Source organism: Tasmannia lanceolata, unplaced genomic scaffold, assembly GCF_043159265.1.
Source record: "Tasmannia lanceolata isolate RefF3 unplaced genomic scaffold, GAP_Taslan_0.1 ptg000008l, whole genome shotgun sequence".
Classification (NCBI taxonomy): Eukaryota; Viridiplantae; Streptophyta; class Magnoliopsida; order Canellales; family Winteraceae; genus Tasmannia; species Tasmannia lanceolata.
In genome coordinates this window covers 36,273,953-36,298,910 of record NW_027518685.1, presented here as the reverse complement: position 1 = coordinate 36,298,910, position 24,958 = coordinate 36,273,953, and the positions used below count along the sequence as shown (strand labels likewise).

The window sequence follows — 24,958 nt, the reverse complement described above, 5'->3', positions numbered from 1 at the left end:
TTACCCTTCTTTTTCTTGAAATCCTCATTATTTTTCTTGAAATGACCTTTTCCTGATCCAGATGCAGGTTTAGAAGAAGTTTTCTTTTCAGATGAAGTTTTCTGTTTTCTGAAACGATTTTCATCTTCAGTTCTAAGATAAACAAACAAGTCTTGAAGAGAAAAATTATTTTTGTCATGCAATAATGTGTCTTGGAATTTCTCCCATGAAGGTGGTAGTTTTTCAATAATTGCACCAATTTGGATATATTCTTCTATTTTGATCCATCAAGCAAGAATGTCAGAAAAAATCAACTGGATCTCATTCACTTGATCCATAATGAATTTTTCATCTACCATCTGATATCGAAAATATTTTCCAATTAGATTTTTCTTAGAACCCGCTGCTCCGACTAGGTATTTCTGCTCTAGAGTTTCCCACAACACTTTTGCAGACTCAATTCTAAAAAATACAGCAAACAATTGATTACTGAGACAACTCAGTATATGGCCTTTACAGAGATAGTTATCTCTTTTTCTTTTCTCAGTGAGATGAGTTCTAGCAGGTTCTTCCTCATTAGGTAATGAGTCAGGATCATTCAAGATATAGCTAGGTTTAGAAAAGTCAGAAAGAATCGCATTTTTTCCTGCCATCTACCGAAATCCGATCCGTCAAATTTCTCCGGTCTTTCGGTTTGGGAAGCCATGATGATTAATTTCCAATAATCGAAATCCCAAAAATTACAGATCACAGATCGTAGATTTGCCTTAAGATTGTTAGAAAATTGATGTGCAAATCTGTAATTTAGGATTCGAGAATACCTTATAACAAATTAACCTCACAACTTAAAGACAGAGATCAATAATATTATTTTCTGCAATAATAATCTGTAAAGAAAAAGAGAAATTGTTAGATCACTTATCGAGTTGAGGCACGAAGAATCTTCGCTGTCCTTAAGGCAAATCTCGCCCCCACTATGACGAATCAACGGTGCAGATGGGCGTCTCGGCGTATGCCTCAAGGATACAACAACTCTCTCTCCATGGGTGTGCACTCACACAACCCGGATGCCTAAGAACTCGCTTAAATTTGTCAAAAGCCTTGAGCAGAAAGCCAGAGAGAAAACCAGAGAAGAGAAAGAGCAGAAGAAGAATCCGTCAAGGATATCTTTCTGTTTTCTCTAAAACCGATTTTATAGAAAGGTAATCGACACGTTAGGGTGAAACGTCGCACTCATTTAGTGCGTGAGAGAAATTTTCCAAACGGTCACTAAACCACAATTAAGGAATCTCAAACGGTAAAAAAGAGTTAAAACAAAATAAATAAATTCTTGGCCGTTAAAAGGAAAAATAAATAATAGAAAAAGAAAAGCCTTAGGTCCACGCGCGCGGCCGGCCGGGCCGGGCCGGGCGGCGCGCGTGTGTGGTAAGATCAAAAGCCCACCGAACCCAAGTGGGTGATCCGTGCGCATAGGATCCCCATGACCTCTTGCTCATTCACAAGGCTAAGAGAGTGAAAGTATATATATGGCCACTCTCATCCTCTCACACTTCCCATCTAGGACTAAAGTTTTCTCATGACTTTAGTCTTTTTGGAGGGAAGCCCAAGCAATTTGAATTAGAAGCCCAAAAGCATACATATAATGACTAAAAACACCCCATTGTAAGTTTGAATTACAAAAGTACTTTTTTCACATAAAAAGTCAAGACACCTTAGACGTCTTCGACCCGATTCTTTGCACTTCTCCAGAGTGGCAGTGAGGCGTCAGAAGCTAATGATGGAGGTTAGTACCATTAGATTATAAGTAATTGCAAATATTTTGTTCATAAAATTTGAATTTTTTTTATGAGTAAGTTAAACCAATTTCGATGCTATGATCGCATTACTTGGAGTTGGAATCTCCATTAATTTTCTATGTCAGTAGAACTGACAAAATTTATTGAATACATTTACATCTATTAAAACTGATTAAAATGATCAAATCATTACTGACGAAAATCATTAAATATATATATATATATATATATATATATATATATATATATATATATAGAGAGAGAGAGAGAGAGAGAGAGAGAGGAAAAGGAGTGTGCGGTCGACCGGATATAAGGTTGTGTGCGGTCGACCACATATAAGGTTATATGCGGTCGACCGCCCAAACACATGGGTCCCACATTTTTGTGGTGATCAAAACCATTCATTTGCAAGGCTTCATCATAGATAGGGTGTGTTCAAAAAATCAGCTCCATTGGATCATCCTAACCCATCCACAAGTGGAGGGCAAAAATGGGCAGATTTGTGGCAAACGGTGTCTGTCCATTTTGCCCTCCACTTTTGGATGGGTTAGGATGATCCTATGGAGCTGATTTTTTATACACACCCTATCTATGTAAGGGCCTTGCAAATAAATGCTTTGGATCATCCTAACAATGTGGGCCCACATGAGTTTTGGGCCCTCGACTGCACCAAAGCTTGGTGCGGTCGAGCGCAAAATCTTATTCCTCATATATATATATATATATATATATATATATATATATATAGGAAAAGGATTGTGAGCTTGAGCGTTGGAACCTTATGGTGAGCTTGAGCTCTCAAACCAATGAGGCCCACATTGTTAGGATGATCCAAAGCATTCACTAGAAAGGGCCTTACATAGATAGGGTGTGTACAAAAAATCAGCTCCATAGGATCATCCTAACCCATCCATTTGTGGAGGTCAAAATGGACAGACCACAAATCTGCCCATTTTTGCCCTCCACTTTTGGAGGGGTTAGGATGATTCAATGGAGCTGATTTTTGGTACACACCCTATCTATGATAGGGCCTTGCAAATGAATGGTTTGGATCCTCACAGAAATTGTGGGACCCATGTGATTGGTGTACTCAAGCGCACCATTTCTTATTAGAGCTTGAGCGCACGAACATATTCCTCATATATATATTATTAGCACGGATAAAAAAATACTCGTTAACTTTGTATAAACTGACAAAAATCTATTGAATACTTAATTCTACTAGAACTGGAGAAATGTCATTAAACCCATGTATATATTTTAACTAACGAAATATGATAGCATCTATTAAATTTGTCAAAAAGAAAATCGTTTAATCTATATGTATATAGACTAATGGAAATCCTTAAATAAACACACATGCGACAATAATATCATTAATGTGTGTGTGTGTATATATATATATATATATATATATATATATATATATATATATATATATACATATGGTATATAATATAAATAGTAGAGATCAAGAGCACTCACTTGGATTAAGTCAAGGGTTGAAGAAGATCCAATACCACTCTCTTCTTCTTCTTCTTCTTCTTCTTCCTCTCTCTCTCTCTCTCTCTCTCTCTCTCTCTCTCTCTCTCTGGCGTCCAACTTTTGGACGAGAGAGGGAGGAGTCTCAATATATATATATTTTTCTGAAACTTGTTTCCCAATTCTTACTAACCTTAGTTCCCCCTAAAAATTCTCTATTATTCTAATATTTTTCCTTTTGTTTCTATATTTTTGTTTAGCCTATATGTAATCTTCCTCCTTTCTTTGAATATATAAGTAAAATAAATATTTACATCACCTTATAGGGCCCACTAAGTGACGCCCAAAAGAAGATCGGAGAGGGCAAGCCGTGCACAAACCTCCCTTCTTGGGAGTTGCGCACGATTGGAAATTTATAATTTTCCTAATTTTTTTGTATTTTTCCTTATCTCCCTCCTATTTTTCCTCCTCTATTATTATTTGATTGCTTTAATTATAAATTCCCTTGTTTTTAGGTGTGTATTCCCATTTAAAAGTAATTTTACCAAATCTTTTGGTAAATATCTTTCTTTTTCTTTCTAGAATCCCTACTATTATATCTTACGTAAGTGAGCCCACTTAAGGAGCTAGAATGGGAGAAGAAAGATGCGTGCTCACATTCCCAATTTGGGAGGTGTTGACGCCCAATAAAAGATGTATTTATATAAATATATATGTGGGAGTTTGCCAAAAATCAAGGTTTTGCTGGGAATCTCAGCTTTTGGGGTCTCCACCCAAATCTCCATTTTAAAAAAAACATTAAATAAAATAAAAAGGAAAATTTAAGAGTGGGTGTTACAGCTGGATTCTGATCCACCCCCTGATGACTTTCATCATTTTCATACACATGACCACCATTAATGACTTCGACGAAAGGCATGGTTTTACACGAATTAAATAGCTTTTATCTTCCACCTTCATCTTAATAAATGATGACGCATACTTCCAATCTGAGGTAAGAACCTTAACAAAGCGAACTCTAAACAATTATTGTGATTCCTCCAAAGTTGGACTTGAAGAACCTCCCCGTAAATATTCCTTAGGGCTTCTATTGTAGATAGTGTCCACGCATGGAGAAGGATATCATAGAATCTCAAGCAGATCATCTTTGCCCCATTTTGAAGGGCCAAGTTCCAGGTTTGTAAGGATTCTATGTAGACTCCCATTGCATCACCACCTTGCATGAGGACCCAACTAGCTTGTTTTTCTGATTCGAAGCAGAAAAGAATCTCTGATGAGTTGATAACATATAAGGTGAGGGAGATCCCATGGTCTTCTCGCCCAATGCCAAACCTCTTTGAGCTTCCACGAAGCTCCTTTCATTCGTCCCACTGAGCATTTTTTTAAGGATGATCTTCCGTTCTTCCACCTGTTTTCCAGTTACAGTAATTTCCGAATGTCTCCCAACCGGCTCCAGATCTTGAATATCCCTTTCCACATCCTTCCCCCTCCTTCCACGACTGGACTTTCTGCCTGTTACTCCATTCTCTCTAGCTAGCAAGCATTTTCTGCAGTACTTCGACTACCAAAATTATAGTATCCACATTCTGCGCACGTCCAATTGCCAACCAAGAGATGATTTGAGCTTGGACTTGTTCTCTTAGTCCATCCTCCTGACCTTCTTCTGCGACCAGATAGTTTTCTCCTTTCAGGGATAGGGTATTCCTCATCACTGCTCAATTCAAATATAGGTTCGTGGAAACTCCTTGGTGACGATCGGAGTGAAGAGTTTAGACTCTTCCAGTACTTAGGAGAATAAGGTTTTTCCTACAACAGTCTCTCTGTGAATCTCCAGAGATTGGAGAGCTTAAGATACAGAGTAGCCAGCCGAGATGATGTCTAGGTACACATCTCTCAAACTCTCAATTATATCTCCCCAACTACACAGTCCTTTGGCTATGGGACTACCCAATAGGAGTACCCCAGGAGAGTTCTCCCGTCGGTGGCCAAACGATCAGCTCACTAGAATGGCCATGATCTATGATCTTTTTAAATATGTCAACCTTGCAAGGGCCTTCCATGTAGGCACGTAGCTTTCCTCTTTTGGCAAATTTTTTGATTTAACATTCTAATGGTTTTAAAATTTTAGTTGATTCAGAGGCTGGGAAATAACCTCATGCAAAAGTTCGATGTTCTAATAGTCCGTCCAGCCCCCCCTCCCAAGTAGTTTCCCAAGCTTGGATGGTTGTGGCAAGAAAGAAAAACACTTGCGACACTAAAAAAGAGAGTTCTGATCAGCAAGTAGATTTGCGCTATGTAGGATGACAGAGGAAACACTAGGTCACATCATGATTTAGTGCCTCGTATCACAGAAACTTTGGTGTTCCCTCATTGGAAGTCTCAGTGTCTTGTGGGTGTTCCCAGACCCAATTAAGAACGTCATTCTTAATTTGGGGAGGACCTTTTGGAAGGTCTAACAAGTAGATATGCACTAGGAACGATGGCAGAGGACATTTTTGGAAGGTCTGGAAAAAGCCCTTTAGCGAGTTGTACCGTTTGTGATAGTGTGATACATTTGGAAGGATAGAAACAATAGAATCTTCAACAATAAGCTTAAACCAATGGGAAGATTGATATAGGATATAAAAATTGATTTAATTTCTTGTGCAAGCAAGAATAAATTGATGTCCTCGCTCCCAACTTAAGAATATCTTAAGGAATTGGGAAGAACATCATTTGGGAAAGAGGGTCAAAATCTTCTCCAAACTGCAATTAGATTGACCGCCAAATGAGTGGATACAACTGAATTTTGATGGGAGCTCAAAAGGCATACCGGAATGAGTTCCTGGGGATGGGGGAAAGGAGGGTATATTCTGATACTCTCGTGCCATAGTTTTGAAGGGTGCAACTCAAATGACGCAGAGTCGAGGGCATTACTTTGTGGACTTCAAATTTTCAAATCATCGCTGTATGAAAATCCGATGGTGGAGGGGAACTCCACAAATGTTCTCTCATGGGCAAAAAAGAGAATCATCGGGACATTGATTTGGCATGGATTTTGGACAAACTAGTCTTGCACGGTAGACTTAATCCATCTTTCCAACATAAAAGTAGATTTACAAATGATATGGAAGACTAGTTGGCGAAAAAGGGAAAGAGAGATCGGCTAGTAATAGGTGATACGGTCCTTCACTAGCAGTTGGTACTCAAAATAAGAAACGGCATCGAGAATGCAAAATTGGCGATATGTTGCAGCAAGGCTGAAGAATGAAGGCTGGTCCCAGGGGAAAGGAGGCTATATTCCAGAGACTCGTGGCATAGTGTTTGAGGCTTTCTCTGAGCCAACCAGTGAATGCAACTCAAATGAAGCGGACTCGAGGGCATTACTTTGTGGACCCCAAAGTTTCAAATCATTGCTATATTGGAAATCTGATGGTAAAGGGGAACTCCACAAATGTTCTCTCATGGGCAAAAAGAGAATCTTTGGGGCATTGATTTGGTGGGGATTTTGGAGATACTAGTCTTGCACAGTAGAAGTAATCCAAATGAGATGGAGGACTTGTCAAAGGGGCAAAGAGAGAACGGCTGGTAATAGGTGATACGGTCCCGCACTAGCAGTTGGTAGTTGGTACTCAAAACCATGGTTTTAAATTTCGACCGAAATCCGGAGACCGACACCGAAACCACCTAAAACCGAAATGGTCATTTATTTCAGCCGAAATTTTGGAATTTCTGCCGAAATTTCGGTTTTTCCGAAATTTGACCCAAAAAATCTGTTTTTTTCAAGGTCCGAAACCGGTACCGAAACCGAAATTTTAAACCTTGCTCAAAACAAGGGGCGGCATTGAAAATGCAAAATTGGCGATATGTTGCAGTAAGGCTGAAGAATGAAGGCTGGTTTATTTGTTTTTTTTTTTTTTTTTCTGAAATTGCTAGATGTTTTAACTGTTTGTGTACTGTGGCATCAACTAGGGGACACCTCGTCCCATGCTGGTTTTCTTCAATGTAATGTTATTAGAGCCGTTTTGAATAAAATTTTGGGTCGTTATCATTCAATTTTTTTAATTGATTCGTAATGACGTTGGGGCATATCTTGGCATCTCAAAGATGCTATGACACCCTAAATCCGTGTCCGAGTAACATAGCATGAGCCTAAAGCTTAAACCCTGAATCCAAAATTACAAAATTGAAGGACTAAATAGATTAACTAAACTTTAAATGTTTAATTATACCCATGTAACATGGATTCTTCAGAATGGGCGAAGTACCAATGTTGAACACGTGTCGGATTCCAATGCTTCAAGATTAGCCCCGAAACCTCTAGATCAATTTTTATTTGATATTTCTGAACACTACTACCACATATTTACAATTACCACATGTTTTTAGTTTTGTTCTTTCTTATAGTAAGTTTTTTATGTGGAAACAAAACATTATAACCATATTATCTAACCTAATATCATGGTTTTAAATTTCGACCGAAATTTCAGATTTCGGTGGAGACCGACACCGAAATCGATCAAAACCGAAACGGTCATTTATTTCGGTCGAAATTTCGGTTTTTCCGAAATTTGACCAAAAAAATCTGTTTTTTTTTTAATATTAATTTAATATTTCACCGAAATTTAATATTGGATAAAATATTGGTTTCGGGTTTTGTACCAGATTTCTACCAAAATTTCAGGGTCCGAAACCGGTACCGAAACCAAAATTTTAAACCTTGCCTAATATTACTTGTTACAACCATATTATTATGTAACAAAACTAAAATTTGAGAATCAATTAAAATATTTTGGCAAATCCAAGAATCTTTCTTTTTGAGGTTAGCCGAATCTGACACTTGATAATCGTGTCGGATTACGACACCTGTACCCCTGTACCCGTATGAATGCAACATAGCATCATACCCGTTTGAATTGTGTAAAGAGACGATCTGGGTGCAAAATGAAGGATGATCTGGACTCTAAATTAGGCCCACCCAAATACATTAGTGTGATCTGACCCTTCATTTTGCATCCAGAAACAGAAACTAGTTGCATTATGGCTTTTTCTTTCCCCACTTCTTGGTTGTTTTGTGTTTACTAGATCCCAGAAAAACAAGTGAAAACCCAAATCTCAATTAGCTGGCATGTGAAAATGAAATCCATATAATACACCAACAGTTACAAGTAGAGAGCATCCTTTTGAACAGGAAAACCACTCCTTGCTATGAGGATTGAGATTCATATGAAAGAAGAGTTTCTATCATCATCATCAACATCATCTGTACCTGAAACCCATGTCAAGCTCAGGACCATAGATCCCAGGATTATGTCCACCAGCCACAGGCAGTATTTGCTTTGAATTTGCTCTCAATTCCATTTCGATCAACCTCTCAAGTGCCTCCGGGTGATTGCCATTGCCAGGACCAGACCCTACAAAAAGAAGAGAAAAGAAAAGTAAAAATGTATAAGAAAAAGTAAACAAACACTAACAACAAAATCCAGCCTGCAAGGAAACTCGCAACATCATGTACTTTCAACAGAACTGATGTAGAATGGCGTGGCATTTCCTAACATGGGCCCAACCCTGGTAAAAAGAAATGGCTACTCTAGTTGAAAGGAGAAGAAATAATGAGGCTTTGTCACAGTTTTCTTTCCAGTTTTTGGGGAGTGGGCGGTGGGTTATTTCCGTGTAAAAGTTGTTGGGTTACAATGTTAATTCTAAATTCTAAGACAATGAGCATTTCAGTAATTCACTTGAAGAGGAGAGAAGCTAGGATATCAATCAAAGAAGCAAGATTTACCTGGCATTGCCATCCCAAAGCTGCCATAATTAGGTTGATGATGATTTAAAGGAAACCCTTGCAAGGGGTTCATCTCCGGCATGTAACCAGCCATGTGATTGATGGGATGAGGAAGAGGTACCCCTCTTGGCAGGCCCTGAAGTAAGTGAGGAGGTGGGAAATTGCCTGGCACAGGCATGTGCTGCAAGAACGCATTATGGGCAGGATCGAATCGTGGGCCACCTGGACCATGAAAAGCGTGGTGGGCCACATTAGGGGGAAATTGATGGTGCAGATCATGATGTATGTTTTCTACACCCATATATTTCATCTGAGGATTCCTTTGAACATTTTGATCTAGACCCTGGAAAAAAGGCCTTGTGTGATTAATGTGATGATGAGGAAACTGTGAAGAAGAGTCCACTGGATCATAAGAACCACGGAAAATAGGCGGAGCTTCCAAACCAGAGACCATGGATCTTTCATCTTTAAGGATAGCATTCAAGGCTGCTAGTTTATCAACAATATCAACTGGTGGGTTTGAGGGCATGAACTCCTCGGGTTTAACTGCATTTCCCACAAGCATAAACTTGGAGTTTTCGTGGTACGCAGGATCACCAATGGTAATCAAGCTCTCCTCTTCAGGTAATAGACTATCCACAGTGCGAAGCATTGAGTCCTCTGCTCGAGAATCATCAAATCCTAACCAATGCCCTTGAATCTTCTCAGATTTTGCTTCAAGAGTACGACTTGATGCCAGAGAAGAGCCTCCGTGGCCAATCATTTTGGACTCATATTCACTGACTCGAAGAGGCAATCCATGAGGATCTGAAATATCAGCTCTAATACTACCCCCTGCTGAGCCCCTCTGCACTGACAATGGAGCTTCTGCTGATTGCAACTCCTTCATAAAAGCCGACCCGAATAGTGTTTCAAGAGTCAGAGAATTTTCATTGTTAGGAGTCTTTTCTGTATTGCCTCCAGTTGCATAGTCTCCCTTCCCAATAACACTCCTTGCCTCAGAAACAAAAAGGTTCTCAGAGGCTCCAATATCTACATTTGTACCCTTTTGTAACAGAAAAAGAAGGTGTTGAGATGCACGATCGTCCACAACAGCTTTTTGTGGCTCAACTTTGGCACCCGAGACATTCCAGTCTTCTGGCACAGACTGCTCTTGAATCGAAGTGCTTTCGTTCACCTCAGATAGGATGAATTGTTCAAGATCCTCACATGTCAGTACCCCTGAACTAGCCTCTGGCTTATCATTGTGATAAAATAGTTCGGGAATTCCAACTGAGGTTACCAGCCTCTGTTTATCTCCATTGTTGTCAAAAGGAAGAGTTGTCGAGATATGTTCAAAGCCTTTGTCTTCAGAAACTGCGGACCCTAGGGATCCAACTTTGTCATTATTGACAATTAGTGAAAGTAAATCTCTGGCTTTGGAAGATGATAGATCGTCTACAGCTTTTCTTTCTGCAGTGGGATGGAAAAGAAAAGTTATAGCTTCACTCCAATCTTTTCCAAGGAAATACAAAAATCAATAAGGCCATGTTTAGATTGCATGAAAGGAAAAATATTTCTAAAATTCCCCACTTTTTAATGCACGAAAAAAGATAACTTGAGACAACCTTTGCTTAGAGGGACCTTCAATTTATGATAATATCCCTCTATACTATTCATAATCACATTATTTCCCTTTGAATCATGCAATGAACAATTTTTTCAAGAAATTTTTCCATCAGAAATGTTTTTCTTGCAATCCAAGCAGGGCCTAATGATGGGACAGAATCCCTTGGATGGAGACAGATTTTTAACTAGGGATTGATATGCTTACCTTCATCCTGAAACCAATGAGCGAACTTGGAAGATTGGGAGGGTATGGAGCTCCATGAGTGCTCATCCAATTTAACACCTTGGTGCTGCAGAACAACAGAACAATTGAAGCCGGTTATCTGCTTGGTATCTAGCATTCATAAATCATAACTTTTAAAATGTTTATTTGTCTGAGAAAGGAATTTCAATTTAAATAATCAAGATAACATTAATGCTCTTTCAAGAGGAAGAAACTTGATAAGGCAAGCTGTGTGCTATATTCAGAATCAGGAAAAATGTTTAGCTGATAACAGTGTCAGGAATTGTGAACAACCATGCAATGATTTCAACATTACATATTTAGCAGAAATTCAGTATAGTTGCAGACTTGCAGCAAAGTACATCATAAGGCAATAAACATATATCATATAAGAAGTGATTCTCGAACTCCTTTTAAATTATTTGCAAAGAAGGTGACATGAAAGCCAGTGCCGATACACCATGTTCACCAATTTCACCTAGACTGAAATATTGCAAGAATAAACATGAGAAATTGCTGCAAGGATATGAAAGATAGACAACGTGGCTGCTGCAAAGAGAGGGTACTTGTAGAAGGTTTAAAGTTAAAAAGAAGAGATGTATGGATGTTGCTTTGAGTTCACTCCTTGTTTTTTATCCCTAAATACACACTATAGAGGCGTCAGGACTCAGGAACCTTGATTTAAGGTGTCCAAAGAAGGAACACCTTGAATTATGCCAAGTGTCAGCCCTTTTGATAATGTCATCAGGACATCTCGTCCGTACGTGTCATGAAGTGTTGAGGTGACCCAAAGTGCAACACTTCAGAAAGCCAATAAATTGGGGTGTCCAGGTAACATAGGATAAAAGATTAAAAACAAAACAGCACTAACACGTGATCACTATAGAAAAAAATGAAACAATGAAAATGAAACAAGATAATAGAACTTAAGAAATGACTTCAAAAAGCTTCTACACATTAGTTATTTTATTGCTAGCACCGTATTTCTATTCAAGCTTCTAAACAAACAACCTTTCAACCATAACTAACAATAATGAATGAACATGCTAAACAAGGTACCATGATTACCCCCTCGTTCTGAAAAACAAAATCACAAATTTCTCAAGAACGTGTGAATATCAGATATAAATCTGCATAAATTTAACCTCATTAGTCCTTCTAACTATAGGGTGACACATTGATAAAAGAAAGGAATAAAGTGCAGAGCTGACATAATCAAAATGAAAAAAAATGGATAAATCCTATTAGTAGCATCTGTTGAAAGTTCACCTAAAATTAGATAGTTACAAGGAATAGAGAAGAAGCATGAAAGGTTAAGTCAAGCATATACAGAAAATTCATCTCAATGCCAATATTTTATCATATTTTACGAAGGAAAAAATGGAAGGAATCATTCAAGAAAAAAAGGAATGGTAAACAAAACCTAATAGGAAAAAATGTGCTATTACAAGTCATAGGTGTATTACCTCACTAAAATTAGGCGAGCCAACATGCTTTTCAGTCAAAGCATTGCCAAATAGTTTTTCTAAAATTGATGCAGAATTATCATGACCAACTCCACCTGTAGTCTCACGCGGCACTTTCTCGGCATCAAAATCCGTAAATGCACCATCGTCCGGACCTTCACTGGCTTCTTGTTTGCTGGAAGTTCTATCAGATGGATTCTCAAAACCAAATGAACAGTTAGAAACTTGAGCTGGCAATGGAATCACAGTGTTTTCATTTGTGTCAATGAGGGGGACACCGGCCCTCTCAGTCTCATACGGCTCACTGGAGTGCACACTTGATGATGACTTTTTCTCACCCTCCAAGACATTTTCCACCAAAATACATTTATCAGTGGTAATATTATCCCCGAATCCAATATTTCCAACCTGTGAAAGCAACATAAACAAAAAGAAAATTCAATAAAAATGGATGATGCATAGCAAAACGGTTAAGCTATCATGGTCCATTCAAACATATCACTTGACAGCTGAAATTGCTAACATGAATTAACATCAAGAAAAACAGAGATCCATGTACAACAAATTAAAGGGCTAATCTATTTCTGCATGGTTCACTTAGTCGACTTCTTTTGTAGGTAATGAGAGAAGACTTTATGGCTGTCAATACATACATATCGACAACCTGCCAACATGACACATAAAAAAATTTCGGCGATACTCTTGCTTTTATATTAATTTCTATCCGAAAAAAATTATTGATTTTCTATTTGTATTATTATTTTTTTATTTGATAATTTGAGGAAAAAAGATCAAAACTCATGAAGCAACACAATATTTAGATTAGTAAAAAAATTATTTCTTCTATATTTAGAAAAAAGATCACTATCTAAAAATTTATTTCCATTCATTACATCGGGAGCCCTAGAAAACATTAGCCAATGGCAAATATTTTAAATTATGGTCGCCAGGGTAGAAAATAGAACCATGTTTTTATAGAAAAAAACAATTTCTTCTACATGTAACAATCCCTATAAAGAGCGAGCATTAACTACCTCTGATGAAAGGGAAGGGACTGAAGATTTTGCACAGAGATTCTTCTCCAAGAGAGTGCTCATAAAACCTGGTGGAATAAGAGGTCTGGATGCCGGAGCTTGTGTGGGCAAAGAACACTTGACAGAATCATTCTGGGATACAGTTGCCACACGATCCTGTGATTTGTTGTTGCTTTTGTCCCAAAGGCTCTGGTCATCTTCAGAATTCTCCAATAGTGAAGCAATATCTGTGCCAAATACGTCCTTACGGTGATTTGGAATATGTTTTTGCTTCTCTTGAAGTGCTTTCTGTTGTTCCTTTCTAATCAATTCAAAGGAAACTGTGCAAAAACAGTAACGAAAAAAAAAAAAAAAAATTAAGACCGGTGCCAACTAATTGCAAAATTTTTAAAATCCCAAACTGGAAAGAAATCAAAAGTTGATTCATGGCCAATGGTAAACAAAATGGAGTTACTTCTTCTCTTTCTTTCCTCTTCTGCTCTACCCTCACTTGAGCATTCATCAGAACAAAATGTTTCATCATTAATTGAGTCAGTGGTGTCTCTCCGTGAGTGAGGTAGTGCCTGGAAAGAAAACAGAATATTATTATAAAGTTTGGCATAAAGCAATTTTCAGCTAATTGACCTTGAGCCAATGTTTTAAATTTCGGCTGAAATACTGAATTTTCGGCCAAAATTTCAGATTTTGTCCAAATTTTGGGCCGAAATATCGGAAAAATGATTTTTCCCACAATTTTACTTATTTTCCGAAATTAAGGGATTTTTGGCCGAAATTTCGGATTAAAAATGTAATTCAATTTTTTTCCCGAATTTCGGACAAAACCGAAACCGAAATTTAAAACCTTGCGCCTCAAGCATAAATTTGTATAATTGTCGTTATATTTTCTGGGCATCAAACACAATGAACTACAGTCAAGGCTTAATCAACATGGTCCAAAATGTTAAACCATGACGAAATGCTCAACATCCAGGAATCACAGATAGACATCAAAATGTTAAACCATGACGAAATGCTCAACATCCAGGAAGCACAGATAGACATCAAAATGAGCCGCCATATATACATGCAAAGTAAGTTGAGTCCATAAATAAATAACAGAGCAAACCTTATAAGGGCGTGGAGGATGATATGGTTCAGTACTCCTATTGAGTTGATACTCGCCATTTCCTCGAACCTTTGCGGTCGAAGCCCCTCCAGCGTATCCTGATGGTCTGGGAAAAGCACCACTCCCCAAAAGCCCATCATGCTCTGGATTTTGCCAAGGACGCCGAGATTGATTTCCATAACGTCTTTCCGAATCTGCATGGTCAAATGAAATACTCAAGAGCCACATAATGCAATCTAATTCCTATATTAGAAAATAGCCTTGTAAAACATCTGCTATCAAGAAATATGACAGGTGAAAACCTGAAATAGTTAAACATGGCAGTATTAGCATTGATAAGTACACTCTTAGGGTATAATAAGGATAACAGGTCATGGTGATATAGTTTAGGTGATCAGCCATATAAAGAAAACAATTATATCAGTTTTCGTAGAATAATATAAATAACAATTCACAAAGTCTATGGAGGCAAACTCTTGGGACTAAGGAATGGTCTTGATCTCCTGTCCATATAGGAACAGGAATTTTCCTTCAGCTCTAGGTCCCAATTTCGCTCTCTGTCAATGCCAGATGCTTATCTCTATTAAAAAGTGCTTTTTCTTTTGACTTCTTTTTTTATCTTTTTTTTTCTGGTGATATTATTTCCATGCAAGAGTTTTCATAATGAAAAAAAAAAGCATTCAGAATAAACAGCAAGCCACGAGACACCAGAGAATCTTTATCCTTCTTTTTAATGGTATAGAATCTTTATTTTTTAACGATAGAAAAAGAAAAAACAAGTAAAAGAAAGTAAATAACAATTAAGATACATTGTGCCAATGAGAAATGAGGATGAAAAACAAGTAAAAGACACCAAAGTTAAACCAACCTCACTAGCAAGAAAATCAGCCTGCGAGTTAGTCTCAGAGGATGACTTTCTCCCATGTTGACCCATCTAATCACATTAAGAGAATCTCACTCAGAGGATGATTTTTTCCCATGTTGACCCATCTAATCACATTAAGAGAATCTCCCTCAACCTTAAATTTCTTAGGAAAGATAGATACAAGAGCTTTGACACCTTGTAAAAGAGCAAACACCACCAAGGGCATTAGCCTTTATTTGTATAGCTTTACTAATAGGGGGAGTGCAGTGCCCCTATTAGTGAGGGCAGAGAGATGAGATTGAGATACCGGTACTGAGCTCCAATAGTAGAAGCAGCGTGGGGATTTAGACCCCTTCTCCCCCTTAACTAAATCTACAGGCTTGCCAAAGACTGCTCACTTTAGAAATATGCCTAAGCCTGCCAAGGGACTTGTGACATCCTTCCACTGAGTCATCAAATGACACACATTAAGAAGGCCCAAGCTTATACTCATAGGCCTGGTGCCACACAAGAGTTCTACAACATAGCATGTGGCGGCCGCGAGTACACCAATGTAACCTCTCCCGAATGACCGTCAACAAACGCTCATACAAGGTTTAAAATTTCAGTTTTCGTTTCGGAGATAGCCGAAACCGAAATTTCAGCCGAAATTCGGTAAAAAAACAGATTTCATTATTGTGCCGAAATTTTGGGAAAAAAATACATTTTCTGGCCAAAATTGCCGAAATTTTGAATTTTGGTAATTTTGGTGGAGGTCCCAAACGAAATCCAAAATTTCGGTGTTTCAGCCGAAATTTAAAACCATGCGCTCATCAAAGTTCAAATTAAGATGCTCCAACAGTGCACTCTACCTGCTGATCATCTTCTCCAATTGATCTCCATCTCCATCTACTTTCTTTCAACATCCAACAACTGCGTTCTCCCCTAATTTTTTTTTTAAATTCTCTTACACCTACCATAGGACCACCCTATGGAATGATTTCGCTCTTTATCCTTGTAAAGAATGATGTGGTGTGGTGTGCTATGATGGAGCCCATCATCAATAATCGCACATCTTGTACGTTGTTATTATTAAAATCTGGAATAAATTAAATGGAGTCGTGGGGATAGACATTCAACAACCACGAATTCCCAAGCCAGCCATCTTTTCTTCTCCTCTTCTGTCTTTTCCATGTCCTGATTGCTCCTAATATACATTATTATCAAAGCCAAGACCATGAAGTGCCTTGGTCTGGTTAGCTTTTTCTTCATGAAAACACTAGATTTGTCCTTTTTTTTATAATGGTGACACTAGATTTGTCTTGTCCTTCTCTCTTTTCTATAATGGCATTAAGATCAGTGTTTAAAAATGCGGATGAGACGCGGAACGCGGCCGAGAAAAATCCTTGTCGACTTGGCGTGGACACGGCCATGAATGTGGTTGACGTCGTTGATGCGGTCATAACTCGGGAGAGTCAAAGGAGTTTTTATTGACTCTGTAGGGCAAAACACGGAATGGGGATGTGGTGCAATGCGGAACGCATTCAAGAAAAATCCTTGTCAACTCGGGGGAGTTCCTTTTGTGTCAACGAGTTTTTAAACATTGATTAAGATTAATCAAAGCCAAAAGAACAACAACGTGGAGGAGGTATCAAGGAAAGAAAAATTAAGTAAATAACAACGCAAAAAAAAGCAAAAGAAGATAAGTCCTCATGGAGGAAGGTGATAAATAGTCATAATCGAATCTCTACAAACACCCGAACGAGCCAGCAGATTAGCACTGCTACTGGCTAAATTGACAGAGAAGAGGTACACACTTTTTCGGTGTCTATAGGTGAAAAGGATTCAAATGAGGAGGTTCAGATTCTTTTTCATCAAATTCAACTTGTGAATCAGATGCAGTTGGGTAGTATTATCATTGAGGGAAACTCTCTCAATCCGGTCAGATGGGCGAGAGATAGGGTCAGCTACTCTTGGAGATTCATGGTTGCTATCCTATCAAGGATATTCTTTACATGGTTGAGGGTCACAACTCACAACAAGGAGATCTTGTACATTTGGAGATCCATCACTTCTGACATAGATCTTGCTCGCTTGGGTGTTGACAGGGATTAGATCTTGATGTTTGATCACCTTCCACCCTAAAGATCTTCGTTTTTTCCACTTTTTTTTCCTTCTGTAAAGTTTTTTTCCTTTCTTCGCTATTGTTTGGGTTTTGTTTTTTTTTGTTTTTTGTTTGGGTGTTGTTACTTTGACCGTTTCGGTCATTGGGCTCTAGCCGCTTGTCATTAATAAATCCTCACCTTTCAAAAAAAAAATATCTCTCCTGTACATCTAACAGACACCAAGACTGTAGACACTCCTGTTGAGCTTAACACAAAGTATCATCACATATGGTACCACACTTCCAGTTCCCTGCCACTATCGATTGTCGCCGAGTAGGAAGTTTGATTTATAGAAACCCCAAGGTAAAGTGAGAGTCTTAATTGTATAAGAACATAATATGTCTACACCATATCTAAATAGAATCGAAAGGTAAGAGTTTGATTTATTTGACGATGCCAAACATTGCTTATCATGTACATTTTGTGAGTCAATTTGTTTCTGCTCCTCGTACGTCTCACCTCACAGTTTATATGGGACATTAGCTACGGATCTTCTTTCCTTCTTCTTCACCACTTGATCAGGTTGTCTATGTTGATGTTGACTGGGCAGGTTATCGAGATACTCGTTGCTCTATTACATGATGACATACACTCCTTAGAGATACTTTTATATCATGGAAGCGCAAGAAACAAGATGTTTTCTCAAAATACTCAGAGGAAGCATATTATCAACCTATGACGGCAGCCTCTAGTGTGATTATGTGGCTATGTTCACTTCCCTTGAGTTTAATATATCTCTTCCTTCAACTACACCACTTTATGGACAACAAATGTGTCATTAAGATTGCCACAAATCCACAATTCAAAATGGAAAAAAAAAAAACGATCGCCACAAATCCAAATTTTCATTAGAAAGAAGCATATAGAGGTGGATTGTCCGTTTGACACTGCATTTGCCGATGTTACCCCAAAGGTTGTATTGCACTTCCATAGATTCAATCAGCACATCAGTTGGAGGATATCTTCCCCAAGGTGATGATGACTCGAGCTCAACATGAATTCCTGATTCGAAAATTGATGCTTTATGACCTGGTGAATCAATTTGAGGGGAAGTGGGAAGTAGATATATAAATACGACTTATATAAGTCTTAGTAGTGTATAAAAGTCGCAGGGTATGAGTGGACCATTATCTTTGTTTATGACATAAAAGCATGTGCATCATTATATATAAGTCAATTAGGTAGATTACAACATGGCCAGGCATGTGGGACCATTATCTTTGTTTATGACTTATAAAAACATATGCATGAGTACATATAATATGACTAGGCAATTTTGTGTACATAAAGGAGGGGAGACAAGTGTAAGCCCTAACATGAACTCCTCATTCCTCAAATAATTTGTGTGGTCAGAAGTCGAAATGAATTTATTGAATTAAAAAAAATGGAAATTGGGACACCATGGTGCGCATATTAACCCAAAACAATTTATTGAATTAAAAATTAAAAAATCCAAAACCAATGATTACATGGGAAAAGAAGAAACCTTGGGTGACTGATTCCCGATCAGAGTGTGAATCACCATCCCTATCATTCGACCCAGAAGAACGAGTGTCCCACTTCCCATGGCTTCCTTGAGAATAATTACTTGAATTATCCAGTCTAGATGGTAGGGACGAACCATAATCACCACGCTTAGAACTTTGTAAAGACAAACCTCCCGGGATTCTTTGACGGTCAGGTACGCTATAGAAAGGATCCGCAAATTCACTGGTTCAAATAACACCAGATTAAGCATCACAAATTTAAATAGAAAAAGTGGCAAAAACAAGAGCGACAACAATTGGAGAGAAACAATCGAATATGGAAATACAGATTTGACCTTAAAAAATAAAAACATCCCACCTTAGAATTGAAGGATCAAATCCGGTGGGCAGCCTCTTGCAAATATCCAACTCGCCAAGAGATAAAAGGAAATCTCTTGCATATGAAATCCTTGACTGCCTGAATTCCATTATGAGAAGAAAAGAACAATTATTAGGAATAAAAATACTCATAAGAAAAAAACACAAAGAACCTTCGAATGAAAGTGGGTACTTTTGAGATTCTTGTTTACTTTCGACCGATGAAATTGAGGAACATTGGTCTTCATTTCCGGCACTCATTCTAGAACACTCTGAAATCACTAGAATCAATAGATCTTACGAGAGTCCACGGATAATGGAAACCAGCAGTGGTCCAAATGAAGATTCACCGATGATGGCAGCAGTCCTCCGAGTTTAAACAATGCAAAGACGCGTCCATTAAGCAGCTTCTCAAACCCAGTAAACCGAAGTCCTGATTATCTCAACTGAACATTTCAAATCAGACACCCTACCATCATATTTCGATCATCCAACTGAAAGCCAAAAAAGTCCCACTCAATATAGTCGTGAGCAAAGCTTCCAAATTGACCAAAACAGAATCCTTACTCAAAATATTTTCACAAACCAGCTCCCTCTTTCATCATACCATTCATTGATCTCCCCTTGATGCAAGTCCAGTTAAATAAGAACCGCCACCAAAATAAATTGAATGGTAAGAACCTTGAATCTAGAAACCAATATTTAGCTGCCACATTCTATATTCCAGAATTATCTACAATCAGAGAGACGAGATTATAAAAAGATTTAACACTTAAAAAGCAAGAAACCAAAACTGCCTCTCACAAAATCGTCAAAATAAAAACCCAGTAAGAATCACTAGAACACTCTGAAATCACTAGAATCAATAGATCTTACGAAAGTCCACGGATAATGGAAACCAGCAGTGGTCCAAATGAAGATTCACCGATGATGGAAGCAGTCCTCCGAGTTTAAACAATGCAAAGACGCGTCCATTAAGCAGCTTCTCAAACCCAGTAAACCGAAGTCCTGATTATCTCAACTGAACATTTCAAATCAGACACGCTACCCTCATATTTCAATCATCCAACTGAAAGCCAAAAAAGTCCCACTCAATATAGTCGTGAGCAAAACTTCCAAATTGACCAAAACAGAATCCTTACTCAAAATATTTTCACAAACCAGCTCCCTCTTTCATCATACCATTCATTGATCTCCCCTTGATGCAAGTCCAGTTAAATAAGAACCGCCACCAAAATAAATTGAATGGTAAGAACCTTGAATCTAGAAACCAATATTTAGCTGCCACATTCTATATTCCAGAATTATCTACAATCAGAGAGACGAGATTATAAAAAGATTTAACACTTAAAAAGCAAGAAACCAAAACTGCCTCTCACAAAATCGTCAAAATAAAAACCCAGTAAGAATCACTAGAACACTCTGAAATCACTAGAATCAATAGATCTTACGAAAGTCCACGGATAATGGAAACCAGCAGTGGTCCAAATGAAGATTCACCGATGATGGAAGCAGTCCTCCGAGTTTAAACAATGCAAAGACGCGTCCATTAAGCAGCTTCTCAAACCCAGTAAACCGAAGTCCTGATTATCTCAACTGAACATTTCAAATCAGACACGCTACCCTCATATTTCAATCATCCAACTGAAAGCCAAAAAAGTCCCACTCAATATAGTCGTGAGCAAAACTTCCAAATTGACCAAAACAGAATCCTTACTCAAAATATTTTCACAAACCAGCTCCCTCTTTCATCATACCATTCATTGATCTCCCCTTGATGCAAGTCCAGTTAAATAAGAACCGCCACCAAAATAAATTGAATGGTAAGAACCTTTAATCTAGAAACCAATATTTAGCTGCCACATTCTATATTCCAGAATTATCTACAATCAGAGAGACGAGATTATAAAAAGATTTAACACTTAAAAAGCAAGAAACCAAAACTGCCTCTCACAAAATCGTCAAAATAAAAACCCAATAAGAATCCCTCTCCCAAACTAAAATTTATCTCAATCTTCCAAAAAGAAAAGCAGAGAAAAGGAAAGAAACCCTAGCTCGGCAATTCATGCATCAAAGAAGAACATCAACACCACCCGTAAGCAAAACAAGGAAACGTGTGAATTCAAAGATGGGAGCTATACACGAGTATCGTGTGAAAGAATTCCATGGGTTAAATCTTTTCCTTCTCAAATACTAAAATTAGGGCAAAAAAATGAATGAGAAAGACGAAGAACTACCTGATTCGGATAAAGAGGGGGATGATCTTCAGAAGATGAGTCTTCTCTGAAAAACTGACGATCGGATTTTAATCTCTCATATTTCTGTTTTCTTTTTTCTTTTTTCTATATCTCGATCGTATTTGAGAGAGGGAGGGAGAAGAGAGGTTTTCTCTCGTCCAAATGTTACAGAAACAAAGCTGAGAATGTCATTCTCCATATTCATTCACACGAGGGGCATATCAAATAAAAAAATATTTTTTAATATTAAAGCTACACAAATGCCTTGATTATGAAATTTTATTGTATGATCAATTGCTACACCCGTCCAGTAATCTGAGCCATTGAATTGGTGGGCTCACATGTACATGTATGTGGGGTCTACAAGATCAACAACCCCTGCTCATTGTACATGTATGTGGGGTCCACAAGCAAAAAACTTGATTAGTTTTTGAGTTGCACTTGAAGGCCATTGTATTTGTAAGCTAGGTAGGCAACTGATGTTCTTTGTTGGAGAAAGCAAACATGTTGAATATCGTCTAACAATGATACTAGACACCAAAGTTGAAACCTAGGGGCATCTTCACCATACACATTCTCACATATATGCAATCTAGACCCTTAAAATTGTGCCCCACCTGGGGCATGGAAAAAATGGGACCACAGTAATTGCATCTAAACCGTATTAACCCTAATTAACTGGGTTTTTATTCTTACTCTAAGACTAAGGGGTCCAAAACACCAGCCTAGACGCCACAAGTATCCTTGGGGGCATCCTTCACTAGGGTTAGACTTACCAACCATCCATGTATTTGTGAATAATTAGCTTGCACACTACTTAAGAGTGTGTCCACATCAAGATTTCCCAAAAAAAAAAAAACAAGATTTTTTAAATAAGCCAGTCAAAGCCAATTTAGTCTCTACAATCAAAATTCATATCCAATTATTATGTATTTTCATTTTGTTCTTCATATTATTTGTTTGGAAAAAACTTCCAAAACGGGATTTCATTTGGAAAATAAAGACAAAAGTGATATTGACCAACGATTTGGTCATTTCCAATGTTTTTTGCATTTCATGGGGATTCAAGCTCACTTCCTTGTCTTCTAGGATTTATTTTCTAAACAAAATCAGCAGACTTCTATTTGTTCTAAGATATTTCTTACTTTTCTCATCTTACCCGTGTCTCATTCTTTTAACACGCATTTATGTCAAGATTTATCTTGTGTGTACTATTTCCATTCATTATCAATGTCTACCATTTTGCTTTGGCTACTGACATTTGCACTGTCCTATTTTAATAATTGGACAAACTCATTTTGTCTTCTATTATTTAAACAGTTGTCAAAGGTTATTATAGCTCCCAAAAAGCTCTCAGATGCTAATTAAAACAGAAAGACGAGCTGATTTTTTGCAATTACTAAAACATGGTTTCCAAATCCACTAAAACAGAATCCTTACTAAAAATGCCAAAACAGAATCCTTACTTAAAAATTTTCACAAGCCAGCTCCCTCTTTCATCACAAAGTATTAAATTTCGTTTACGGTTTCGATTTCGATAGTCACAGAAACGGAAACATTTCAGTTTCAGTGGAAATCCTGTAAAATGAAGGAAATGTATGAAAACATATGCAAATGATAGAATTTGAATATAAAGCTTCAGGAAAGGCTAGAATAAGCACAAATACACACATAGAAATCATTATATAAGCATTACCTTTCAAAAAAATCATTATATAAGCAAGACAACGATCCATAATGGTTTAAAAACATCAAACACCGAATAACATGCACTCTCGTGCATGTCAAACAAGTTAGTACTTGCCAGATTTCACTTGTAATTCATATAAATATTTATAAATAATGCATGCACCACATTTTGCATTCACTTCATATATATATATAATTAGGGACTGGTAGACAATTTTCACGGAAAGCCATTTCGCGCCTGGATTTTGCATGTGATGACAGCCGCACATGTTGAATTTTTGGCATATTTTGCCTTACTTATTTAATTCATCTGACATGGCTCTCTCATCACATGCAAAAGCAGGGTGCGAAATGGCTTTCCGCTTTTGGCATATTTTGCCTTACTCATTTAATTCATCTAACATTGGCTCTCATCACACGCAAAAGCAGGGCGTGAAATGGCTTTCTGCGAAAGTGGCTAGCAAATCCCATATAATTATATAATACATACTGATACTAATATAGTATACAACTATTACACTTACGATTTTGGTTTATGCATTTCGTTCATTTCAGTATCGGTTTTGGTGGGGATGGAAATGGAAACATTTCGGTCATTTCATGTCGGTTTTGGTGGAAATTTAAAACCATGTTTCATCATACCATTCATTGATTACCCCTTGATGCAGGTCCAATTAAATTAGAATCCCTACCTAAATAAATTGAATAGTAAGAACCCCAAAAGCTAGAAATCAATATGAGCTTCCACATTCTATATTCCAGAATTGTCTACAATCAGAAAGACTAGATTATAAAAAGATTTAACACTTAAAAAGCAAGAAACTATAACTGCCTCACACAAAATCATCTAAAATAAAATCCCAGTTAGAATCCCTCTCCCATACTCAAAAGGGCAGTTTGGATACAAGGATTTTATAATCTTGGATTGTACAAGCTAAAATCTGGGTTTTAATGGATTTTATAAGTTAAAACCCAGATTTTATAAGCTAAAACATGGATTTTACATTTGGCTAATAAAATTCAGGTTTTAGCTTGTAAAATCCAGGGTTTTACAATCCTGAATTATAAAAATCCTTGTATCTAAACGGCCTCAAAAAAGAAAGGAACCCTAGCTGGGCAGTTTGTGAATCAAAGAAGAACATCAACACTACCCAATACCCATTAAGCAAAACAAGGAAACGCGTAGAAATCAAGAAGGGAGTTTTAAAAAAGTATCATATGAAAGAATTAGGGTTTAATATTATCCTTCTCGAATACTAAAATTAGGGCAAAAAATGAATGAGAACGATTAAAAGTACCTGATTCGGATAAAGAGGGGGATAATCTTCAGAAGAAAAACTGAGGATCGGATTTTAATCTCTCATATTTTGACTTTTTTTCTAAATCTCGATCGTAATCGAGAGAGAGAGAGAGAGAGAGAGAGGGGTTTTCTATCGTTCAACTGGAGTAAAAATAAGCTGAGAATGTCATTCTCTATATTCAATCACATTGAAATCAAATCAAAAGAAAGAGGAGGGTTTTGCAAAAGAAGCCTTCTAGTTTGCTTTATTTGCAAAAAGGGTCTCCTAGTTTGACAATTTGCAAATATCGTCATCATGATTGAGTGAATTTTGCAAAGCAGGTCATCCAATTAATTTGCCGACCCCAACTGGTTTAAGACAGAGGCTTAGCTGAGTTGAGTTGAGTTGTCATCCAAATTTGTGACCAAAACACCCACGGCGG

At 37.6% G+C, this 24,958-nt stretch overlaps 1 protein-coding gene across 8 annotated transcripts; it reads right to left on the bottom strand.

Annotated features, from left to right (window-relative positions):
* Positions 1-8,327: 8,327 nt before the first annotated feature.
* LOC143885295 (chorismate synthase) lies at positions 8,328-24,703 on the bottom strand. 8 transcript variants are annotated; one of them, XM_077389399.1, is made up of 15 exons: positions 24,535-24,703; positions 23,014-23,125; positions 21,068-21,193; positions 20,762-20,954; positions 20,187-20,618; positions 19,504-20,043; positions 19,312-19,410; positions 18,953-19,176; positions 14,458-14,651; positions 13,807-13,915; positions 13,353-13,672; positions 12,319-12,726; positions 10,835-10,919; positions 9,022-10,473; positions 8,328-8,650 (listed from the first exon to the last, which is right to left on the bottom strand). In XM_077389399.1, the coding sequence occupies exons 6-15, from the start codon at positions 19,569-19,571 to the stop codon at positions 8,496-8,498; spliced, it is 3,114 nt and encodes a 1,037-aa protein (XP_077245514.1). In that variant the 5' UTR covers positions 19,572-20,043; positions 20,187-20,618; positions 20,762-20,954; positions 21,068-21,193; positions 23,014-23,125; positions 24,535-24,703; the 3' UTR covers positions 8,328-8,495. The 8 variants fall into 8 exon arrangements, with proteins under 8 accessions (XP_077245514.1, XP_077245513.1, XP_077245509.1 ...); XM_077389398.1 differs by having other exon boundaries at positions 20,762-21,193; XM_077389394.1 differs by lacking the exon at positions 23,014-23,125 and having other exon boundaries at positions 19,504-19,804; positions 19,918-20,043; positions 20,762-21,193.
* Positions 24,704-24,958: the final 255 nt, after the last annotated feature.